Here is a 10,971-nt window from a genome sequence, read left to right on the forward strand (position 1 = left end):
GTTCTGAAGCCTTTTATCCACTATTATTTTTAATTACTATTATTAGGATTATTCATGTATTAATCATTGCACAGTGCTAGGAACAGTCTGTGACTTATTATATTTATTTTTATTAATTTTCGCAGACAATTTAATGCTGTGACTATTTTACCAAACATAAGAAACAAAAGCAGWAGAGCGATYCAGACCTGCACTTATRCATAATTTTATTGAGGTCCAGAACCCAGAAGTTCTTGGCTTGCGTCATTCAGGAGCCTTGGGGATAAAAAGGCTTCATGATTGTATTTCAAAGGCAGATTTAAAGAACAACTCGGGCAAGAGTTTGGGTCAGGTCAGGTAGACCTGTGCAGGAATCTCCACGATGTCAGTAACAGAGTAGCATGTCTTAGTAGGTGTATGTGTGTGTGTGTGTGCAAGTAAAATGCTTGCTACCTTTCTGTGCACAATAGTGGATATATATATATATATATATATGTATATATATATGCAATATTTATTTATTTATTTATTTTTTTGTCATAGTACCCCCCCAAAATTTAAAACTACTCCCACCCCTGGGTAAGACTTAATTTTTTTGTGTCACATAGCGCGGGGTGCTGGTCTTGGTCTTGACTTGGTCTCGGGTAGGTGGTCTTGACTACAACTCTGCTACGTGGCTCCTCGGTTGCATGTCCTCCCCACCCACCTTTCTGTTGGGTTTCTTTAAAAATAAATGCCACTAGTGGCAAAAAAAAAAGTGAAGTTCATGCTATGTTAGGACAGGAAACAAGATGTTTCCATCCCTAAAATTTTGATGCATAGAATCACATACGTAAGTCTAAACTATGTTACAGAGAGTAAACATAAAAACATGCTTTATCTGTGTCATTGTTCATTAAAATGGCACATTTCTAATGTATTAAAATTAAATACAATCGGTTCACTTAATGATATTGTATTAGGGATTAGGTAATGCATTCAGCAAGTACTTTTACTTTTAATACTTAAGTATTTTTAAAAGCTAGTACTTTTTTTTACATTTACTTAAGTACAAATGTTAATGTGGTAGTTTTACTTTTACTTGAGTACATTTTTGTCTCTGTATTTGTACTTCTACTTAAGTACATTTTTTGAGTACTTTCTCCACCACTGCAGTTCACACTTGATTTGCTCCATGTTCACTATTCCTTAGATTTATTGTTGGTTTTCTGTGACAGTCCTTGCAAAAGTGTAAAAATAGGATTTTTCTTAGCAAAAATCCTGAAAGTCTGAACAAATTGTGGGGGAGAAAGGGACAGTTAAGTTGTGGCAAATCAAAGAAATTAACAAAACAGGGCCGAACTACCAGCTACTCCAAGTGAAAAAGCAAACCCTGCTAATCTGATCCAACAAATGAATTAATCAAAACATTACACCCTAGATAAGCCAACCTGCTTATCTAGGGTGTTTCACAGAAAGAAACCTCAGTGATGAAAATGTACCGGGCACCTCAACCTTACCTAGTCTTCTAACTCCCAGTACAAACCTTTACACACAAGACAAGTATCAGAAAGCCAAGTGGAGAATCTCACAGCCCACAGGTGAGCGAGTAATATAGTGCTTCCTTGAGTCCTGATTGGCTCCTCACCAATCCACAAGCCAATCAGTTTTCATCCTACATGTGGTGAAAGAGGAGAGGAAAAGAACAGTCTGACTAGTCCAGTAGGTGGTGGTAAATACACCTTAAGTTGGTTGCCATTCGCCAGTAAAACACCAAAGAAGCAGAAGAAGAACAGTTTGGCAGACATGTAACAGGCAGCAGGAGTCTACTTCTAGGGTAAAACCATCCATCCAATTTCTTGACACCCTTATCCCTTAGTGGGGTCGGGAGGGTTGCTGGTGCCTATCTCCAGCTAACGTTGTCCACAGCTAACGGCGAGAGGCGGGGTCACCCTGSACAGGCCGCCAGTCTGTCACAGGGCAACACAGAGACACACAGGACAAACAATCATGCACACACACACTCACACCTAGGGGCAATTTAGACAGACCAGTTAACCTGACAGACATGTTTTTGGACTGTGGGAGGAAACCAGAGTACCTGGAGAAAACCCACCCATGCACAGGGAGAACATGCAAACTCCATGCAGAAAGACCCGGGCTGGGAATCGAACCAGAACCTTCTTGCTGCAAGGCAACAGCTCTACCAACTGCGCCACTGTGCGGCCCAGGGAAAAACCAGTTATGTTTTAAAAGTACAATACTGTGCAAAGTGATCATACAATATTAATGGGGTGTTATATGGTTATATGACGCAAAATTAAAAATCTTACAAAACAACCTCCACCATTCGGTTAAAGATTAATGCAATCTCATAAGCAAAAAACAACAAAAACAAACTTCACACCTGTGAGTAACTTGAGATCTATTTAGACTAGAAGAAAGAAATTAAAGGTAAAGTTTGGTCATGTGAAATAAAACACATTAACAGCTGCAGTCAACTTTGAACAACTTTGAACACAAGTGGTGTCCTAAAAAAATAACTACAACCCCCCCAAAAAAACTCAGAGATACACAAACGCCAAGATTGAGACACATGTTGAGGAAGTAAAATCAAAACAGGTCAAGAAGATCCAAGAGCTGAACTGAATCATCTGCTCAGTCGTTTCCTTTCAGACCTTGTGGTTGTTGAGTCGGAAGATGTTCCTCCTTGGTTTTTTGCTCTGAATCATCAATGTTGTCCACAATGAACTCCATGTAGTTGTTGGGAATCAAGTGTTCTTGTTCAGACTGGAAGAGCGACACGGTGCTGTCATCACCTCTTTTGTTCCTGATTGGTTTCCTTTTTAAATCAGGGAGGAACTCTTACGACTCACACAGGTCAAACACTATCTTTCTGCTTTCGTAGGAGGTGTGAGTAAACCATTAATTCATCATTTGATGGTTTCTTGGGTCTTGTCTGGAGATTGGTATTGCCTAGATTGTAGACTGACTCCTCTGTATGAAGATCTCTTTTCTTCTTCCTATTAACAGAAAAAAACAAGAAAAAACTGAGTTTGTTTTTCTAAGAGCTGACTTTTTACTAGAACTTTGAGTTTCACTGATAATAATCGCTTTGGCAAAGAATCTGGGTCTCTGTTGTTTCAGCAGCTATTTTTCCAATGTATGTATTTGGTTTCATCTCTACTGAAGTCGTGTTAATACACCAAAAACTCAAATTTCCACTTTCTCTAATTCTATGGCCTCTCTAGAAACTTTTAAATGATGTCTGGACAAAAGCATTTCTCTAAACACCCTGGAGAGGACACACAACATTTGAGTAATCACATCTTAATAACAACCAACTTCTTTACACATGGAAATTTGTTCCCCTACAGTAGATTTAATTTGCTCCAAGTAGCGATTCTTTTCTCCACACAGGTACCACAATACTTCTCATTGTAGAGCTACTGGATACTGGTCAAAGGGCTACATGATCATTATTTAAATATTCAACAAATAATTTAAACTTTGTGTGCAAATAGTTATTGATGTGCAAATCTATTCTTAATGAGCAATGCTAAACAGTGTTAAACTTAAAGTGCAATTAGTAAATGGCTTGTACTTGTAGTCTTATCAAGTCTATAGGACCCCAGAGTACCTTACACTACATTCAGTCATTCACTCACACACTGAAGCTACTGGATAGTAACCACAGCTGCTCTGAGGCAGTCTGACAGAAGTGAGGCTGCCATGCCCTGGCGCCACCGCCACAAATTATATAAAATCTTAACGTTTTCGTGTTTTTTCTGTATAAATATCGATTAGATGAGGGATAAAAAAGAGAAACATGAAGGAATCTGTCTTCCACTGTTTCCATCTTCCATTCATTTTGCTCAAATAAACAACTTTAAATTTGTTTAATTGAACAAGTATCATTATGACATTTTGTTAAGGATGGTTTGGAAATGTGTATTTTTGGGCTACTTATGCAGAGAAGTATCTGCTATTATTTGCTATTAAAGCAGCCGCTTTCTTTCTTTAGTAAGTGCTTCAAATCCTCATAATCCTCCATTAAAAAATGATTTTTGTTTGGTGTGATGTATTATTTGTATAGTGCAGCATTAGTGGATTGATCTCATAATCTCTTGAACAAAGCTGTAGACCTGCATTCACCCAAATTACTTAAACTTGGCTCAACATAGCAGGACCTCCTGAGCCTGGTTTGGTCTTTGAAACAGATAAAACCAGAATGAACTGATGGTAATATGTCAAGTCTGGATTTATCTCTATCCTGAGTTTCTTAATCCTACTTTGGTGGAACAGCCCTCTGGTCAGATGAGTCCAAAACAGTTTGTTTTTTTACCCACGTGTAAAACTAACACTCTGAACACACCATCTGCTTTTCTCCAACAGAAACAAAGAGGCTGATTAGAGTTGATGAGAAGATGGAAGGAGCCTAAAACATGTTAGACCTGTCAGAGGCTGTGAAATAGTTGAGAAAGACAAAGGTTCTTTCTCCATGACCTTCGACATACAGCAAGAGATAAAATTAAATGGTTTAGATCAAAGCATATTCATATTTTGTGCATATGCAGTATGCATCCAAGCAGATCACATAAGGTTTATAAGGAAAAACTAAGCTGAAGACTTCACCTCGTCACAATGAAAACCACCAACAGCACAATGAGGATAATGATGTTCACAGCAGCCAACACACCGACACTGGTAAACCGTTGAGGTTCTAGAAGAGGGGGAAAAAAAGAGAACAAATCCCACATTTAATCACTGTTTTCTTTCATCGCCTTTGCTTAAAACTTATGAACATCAGGAAAATGTGCTCTTTCCTCCCCCCCTCATTGCTCCTGTTTTCATTTGTTAGGAAGAAAATGAATAGAAAATGAATCAATGACTTATCTATATCAATAACTGATTCATCTTGCAGATAGAACAAAAAGACCCCGGCTATGAAAGAACTAACACAGCATATCTGTAACTTTGACATTCCAGATGTGTTTTCTATCATTTTATCTCGGTATAAAACAGAAATCAGTCACTCAGAACACAGCAAGAGTTAGGAACCTTAACTGGTTTCATACTAAATGATCTGATGGAAAACTTAATGACCTGCAATTATTTTTAGTCTGATTTTGATCACTTAAGTATAAAGTGCCATGTACATGTATTTATATCCCCTTGAACATTTCAAGATGGTAAAGACAATGGAACAGCTGGACACTACTCAGAATCAGAGAGGACATCAGTCCAGCACCCTAAACAATCTGACTTTAAAGGAGGAGGACACAGAAAAAGTCTGTAGTTAAAACAAAAAAGACAAAAGAAATCACATAAAGGACACGGCAAGCATGATGAAGACTTGCTGTGGTCTGGCATGTGGCTAAGTGTTGTGGCAGTATCATGATGTGGGGATCAGGGAAGCTGGTCAGAGTTGATGGGAAGATGGATGGAGCTAAATACAACTGAGGAAGAAAACCTGGAGGCTGTAAGGCCAGATTCAGGCAGAGATTCAATCTACAGTAACATCAAAATGCAGCTCAGAACCACAGTATAACGGTTTTGATCAAGCAAATTCATGTTAGACTGGCCTAGTCAAAGTCCAGAAGTAATTCCTACTCAGTATCTTGGAAAGGACTTGAAAATTACTGTTTACAGACAGATGGCAGTAAAATGTAAAAATGTCTGTCTTGATGTTTGTAGGATCACATAAAACTTGCTTAGTGTATTTTAGTAGTAATTACATTATATTAAAGCACAATTTAAAGTGTACTAAGTGTACTTTCATGTACTTTCTTTTTTAAAAATTTAAGTTACACTTAGTATACTTTAAGTATATTGCTTTTATGTAATAAGTAAATGCATGGATTTAGGCTATTCCATGAGTCCCCCTAAAATGTTTATTTGTCAATTTAATTGTACTGGATGTTTAATGATTGAAAGTGTTAGGAAAAGTGACATCTATGATAGGAAATCATAGATGTTTGTAGGTTTGAACCTGCAAACATCTATGATGACATTTCTTGTCATCATAGATAAAAAACTGATGATAGGAGCTGCAAATTCTAACAACCTTTAAAGTACTAAACAAAGTCTGTATCAACTTCAGAAAAATTAAAAATGAGTTTCTGGGTTCAGGTCTACCAGACTTCCCCTTTAAAACAACAAACCAGATCTTATTCCCATTGAAACATTCACTGCATCATAACATTTGAAGCAATGTTCTACACAAACCTGGGAAAGCAGTCACTGTGAGGCTCATGGAGAGTCCATCAGAAGGTCCTGTGTCCATCTGACAATTCTTCAGCCTGAGTGAGAAGCTTCCCTGTTTCTGTACTGGCTGATCACCACGAAGAAGAACATCCTTGGTACTTGTCACTTTGTTTCTAAACTCCACATACGTCTTGTCCTTTAAACAAGTCGGCTTCTTCGGGATTGAAAATTTAATTGCTGTCTTGCAATTATTGGGGATGTGAAAATACCACTCCATCAGCTCTGTGTCGGGAAAACTGTTTGGGTAGTTTGGTGTCAGCAGCGTTGAGGACAACAAGCCTTTTTGTAGTGTGACTGAAATTTTGGCAAAGGCTGTGAAAGAAAGAAAATACACACAGCTGGTACTGTGGAAGATACACAAAAGATGTTTAACAAAAACAAAAAAAATAATTATACTAACTTGGTATTCTCTCCACTGCTGACACTAAAAACATGTCAGAACTTGGCTTCTGTCCTGCTGGGAGGTCCAGAGAGAGGCTGCCCTGACCCTGGATGGTTACACTCCTGATGGTCCCAGATGAGCAGAATTTCCCTAGGAGAACCTTTGCCGCTCGGAGAGTGTAGGTCTGTTTATTAGCACAGCTGTCGCTTGGAGCAATCTGATTCAACCTCGTGTTAGCAAATTTTATCTGGAATGATTTTTGTGAATCAGCCTCAATTTCCCAGACAAACTTGCGGTCGAATGGCAATAAATCTGAGAATCCAATGTAAGGATTGATGAGGCCACAAAGCTCCAAGTTACATGCTGAGAAAAGAAAAGTCAAGTTTAGAGACAATTTTATAATTTAGAAAAATATATCCATGTCATTTTAGCTTTTATTACAGAGCCATCTTCTCACACTAGAAGCTCAACCCTTAATTTGAAAGAATTTGTTCAACAGAGAAAAAGGATAATGTTTTTAACTAAAGTGGGAAATATGTACAGGTCATTTTTACCAAGAGGAAAGTATTTATTCTTTCATAATGTTTCACATTGTTGTAGCATTAAGAGAGATCTTTGATCATTTATTGCTTGTTTCCTTCAAGATGCTACCAGATTTTCTTTCTTTCTTCTCAAAATCTCCTGGTATTTCAACCAGTTCCTGGTGCCAGGCTCTCCATCCAGGTCCTCAGGGATTTTGGAAGAAAAGCAGGCCCACAGAATGATGGATCCCTAATGATAGATCTGTTTGTGCCTGAAAATCTCATCTAAGCAAAGCGTTTGGTTCAATTTAAAGATTTAATAAACACTTCACATTTCTGTCTGTGATGGTAGGAGAGATAAAGTTCCTCTTCTGCCAATATAATTAACAAAGTAATTCATTGTGTTAGTTGAAATTACTCTCGGTACTAGAAATCTCAATCTCAATTATCTGCATTTCTCAACATTTGAGATCAACTAAAGTAAATAAAATGTTATGTTTTACCTATTTTGTGAACAATTTCCACCTTGAAAAAATCTTGAGGCTTGGTGCAATTAAACTCCAGATCTGTTCTGTTAACCAATGTGAGGCTGTTGTAACATTGTCGTTGGGTATTGTTAGATGTGCACACTTTGCAGCTGCTGGCTTTACTGTTGATGATGTTGATGATGCTGCCATCTAAAGGAAATACAGTCAACGTCAGGCCTCCTGGAACACATCAAGAAATGATATATTTATCATATAAAGAGAGAAGGGTTAAACAAGTTTATAACACAGATATTAAAAATGCTCTGCAATATTTGTGCATTACTGTGAGTCATGACAGGGCAGGACTGTTCTGCTGAGTTATTGTTGCACATAAAAATATTACTTTTTAAGACAACTTTGTGTTTTAACAGGATTAATTTAACATTTCAGCTTCACCGTAAAACATTTGAGCTAAAATTACCGTATTTTCCGCACTATAAGGCGCACCTAAAAACCTTCAATTTCCTCAAAAGCCGACAGTGCGCCTTATAATCCGGTGCGCCTTATACATGGACCGATATTGAGCCACAATAGGTCTAGCAACTACGGTAAGTAGCCGCCGACTTCATTTTTGTCCGTAGAAGAAGAAGTGTGCAGTGCATGCTGGGATAGTTGTCAGAACGCTGGTTTGTAATCTATTAATAAAGTTTGACTGACCTATCTACCTACCGACTGTCTAGAATCAGGTCGTCTGCAGGTCATTTAGCACCACGTTCTCCACGAACATGCGAACATGCTGTGCACGAATGGAGAAGGGTGACCATCGTCCGGCCACGCCCCGGCGACTGTTGTGTTGATGCATAACATAACTCCAGCCTCTACTGTAGCATCTATTGTATGCGCCTTATAATACGGTGTGCCTTATATATGAAAATAGTTTTAAAATAGGCCATTCATTGAAGGTGCACCTTATAATCCGGTGCCCCTTATAGTGCGGAAAATACAGTAGTTGTGTCTACTACCTTCTACTCTTTAATTCAATTTTTTTTTTTTTACGAGTTTTGGATTTCGAAGCAAAATGTGTGAGTTTGTGAAAGATAAACTTACAGCCGTAAGTTGTGTTAACGTTTAAATTATTTTGTCAAACCTCCAAGAGTTGAATAAACTCGAATTTTTAAGCTAGCAAAGGAACTGTTTCCCAGTGTACTTAGTGGCATGTTTTTGTATGTGTGGCATATAAGTGAAAGAACAAATTTGAAAAAATTAACAATGTAAGCCCTAAAAAGGTGAGTTTTATTTCGCAGATGAAGTGAAATAAATACGGATTTGACACCTTTATTGAGACACACATGAGTGGAATGTTTTACAGTCAGTGTCTGATGAATATGTTCTCTGCTTACACCCTTGTCCCTCAGTGGGGTTGAGAAGGTTGCTGGTGTCTATCTCCAGCTAACGTTCCAGGCGAGAGGCGGGGTCACCCTGGACAGGTCGCCACTCTGTCACAGGGCAACACAGACACACAGGACAAACAACCATGCTGGCTGTCACCTAGGGACAATTTGGAGAGGCCAATTAACCTGACAGTCATGTTTTTGGACTGTGGGAGGAAACCGGAGTACCCGGAGAAAACCTACGCATGCACAGGGAGAACATGCAAACTCCATGCAGGGGCCAGGAATTGAACCCAGAACCTTCTTGGTGCAAGGCAACAGCTCTACCAACTGCGCCACTGTGCAGCCCTGTGTTCTCTGCTCATGGTTTGCAATTCCCGGCTTTTTTCTATTAATACCATAATAGTTTAAGGCATCACAGATAAGAGGGAAAATTTGTTGGAAAATTTCGTAGAAAATTTGATATCACCCTCTGTATCCCTTGTCTATTTTCCCGAAATATTGCCCTACACTGAGATGAATCTCCACCAGTAGCTCCGAGAACAAACGGATTATGTAAAAAAGGTTTCTTCGTTGTTATTTCTTTATTTCTCCAAATTAGCAGGAGGATGCTAATTTGGCAATTTGGTTTGAACCAACCAGCCCCATTACCTGCATCCAACTGCATTACTCAACTCACTCTGTTTTGGGGGGAGAAAACCGTGCCAAGTTTTTTTTTTTTTTTTTTTTGCCTTTCGTTGGTTTGTTTGCCTCGGTGCTGCACAGGTAAAACCGGCTCGACCGCCTTAGAACTCATGTTGCGTTTAAAGACAGCTCGGAAAAACAGGTTACAACATGTCAACAATGGTTTAAATAGATTTACTGGCTGTAAAAAGAGCGGAAGACAGAGGGCTCTGATACGGGGAAAGTGCGGGAGCCCCTACCGTATCAAATCGAGGTAGGATTAATAGAAAGTTGTCCACTCTGAGGTAAAAATGAAAGAAATAGCTTCCAGCCGTGGGTGGGGCCACGGCTTACTCACTGGGCGGGCAATGCTTCCCAATGCCCGCCCACACCGCAGGTGTTCTTATTCACACACATACCAAACACAAAACACAAAAAAGTAAACAGGACAAGCAGAAAATGAAATCGTTCACTTTGCGCTACAAAGCATCAAGGTTGCGTTTTAATTTAATTAACATCTTTAGTCATTACCAAGCAAGCCCGCCAGCTAAATTTAGTTGGTCTGCTGTTAAAATGTTATTACTCACCAGAAACGATGGAGACGGCCGTGATAAAAAGTAAAATCTGCAGAAATATTCTTTCTGATTTATTAAAATACATATTGTGTATTTTAATAAGATGATCCTGAGCTTAATTGAAAGCAGTGAGCGCTTGTTTCATGGCTTGTTATCGTCAGGAGTCACAGATCCTTGCTTCCTAGTCCAGGTGTAGCACAGGATGTTCCTTATAAGGTTTGTTTTCCTTCCGAACATACCTGGCAGGAACAGGAAGAGAATGTGACTGCAGACAGGTAAGGAAGTGACCAATGTGACAATTTCGGCAAGCATTTTTATTTGGAAAATTATAAAAAAATTAAAAGAAAAATAAAAAGGAAAAAAAATGATTCTGACCTTAATGATTTTACACCTGTGTTGGATGTCTATTTAATTTCCTAAAACAACAACAAAAAAAGAAAGTCTTGTCTGACGTCCAGACATTGAGTTGCTGTTGGTTGTCATGGTTAAACATCCAAATAAAAGAGGACCTTCATAGAGTTTTCCAGAATTGGTCATTTGGACCGGACTCAAATGATCTCCATCGTCTAATGTTTAGTGATACAGATTGCTTAAAGAGAATGTGTACAAATATAAATGATTAATTTTGCTAAACTTTGTAGCAAATGAAATAGTTGGATTACTGTATGAAATAAGTTTTCAGTAACTCAGGACTTCTAGTTGTTGGTGTGATATTCTTTCTTAAAAATTAACACTTACAATATATAT

At 38.5% G+C, this 10,971-nt stretch overlaps 1 protein-coding gene across 3 annotated transcripts; it reads right to left on the reverse strand.

Moving 5' to 3' along the window:
• Positions 1-2,363: 2,363 nt before the first annotated feature.
• LOC103478425 (CUB domain-containing protein 1) lies at positions 2,364-10,499 on the reverse strand. 3 transcript variants are annotated; one of them, XM_008432282.2, is made up of 6 exons: positions 10,237-10,497; positions 7,632-7,835; positions 6,626-6,772; positions 6,187-6,537; positions 4,594-4,681; positions 2,364-2,981 (listed from the first exon to the last, which is right to left on the reverse strand). In XM_008432282.2, the coding sequence occupies exons 1-6, from the start codon at positions 10,307-10,309 to the stop codon at positions 2,840-2,842; spliced, it is 1,005 nt and encodes a 334-aa protein (XP_008430504.1). In that variant the 5' UTR covers positions 10,310-10,497; the 3' UTR covers positions 2,364-2,839. The 3 variants fall into 3 exon arrangements, with proteins under 3 accessions (XP_008430504.1, XP_008430502.1, XP_008430503.1); XM_008432280.2 differs by having other exon boundaries at positions 6,626-6,970; positions 10,237-10,485; XM_008432281.2 differs by lacking the exon at positions 4,594-4,681 and having other exon boundaries at positions 6,626-6,970; positions 10,237-10,499.
• Positions 10,500-10,971: the final 472 nt, after the last annotated feature.

The sequence above is a fragment of the Poecilia reticulata genome, linkage group LG16, assembly GCF_000633615.1.
Source record: "Poecilia reticulata strain Guanapo linkage group LG16, Guppy_female_1.0+MT, whole genome shotgun sequence".
In the NCBI taxonomy this organism is placed as follows: domain Eukaryota; kingdom Metazoa; phylum Chordata; class Actinopteri; order Cyprinodontiformes; family Poeciliidae; genus Poecilia; species Poecilia reticulata.

Coding starts and splice junctions, on each gene's coding strand:
- LOC103478425 (XM_008432280.2), bottom strand. CDS start 10,309: ATGTATTTTAATAAATCAGAAAGAATATTTCTGCAGATTTTACTTTTT. Junction 7,836..10,236: donor GGCCGTCTCCATCGTTTCTG/GTGAGTAATAAC, acceptor GATGTGTTCCAG/GAGGCCTGACGTTGACTGTA. Junction 6,971..7,631: donor GGAAATTGTTCACAAAATAG/GTAAAACATAAC, acceptor TTCTTTTCTCAG/CATGTAACTTGGAGCTTTGT.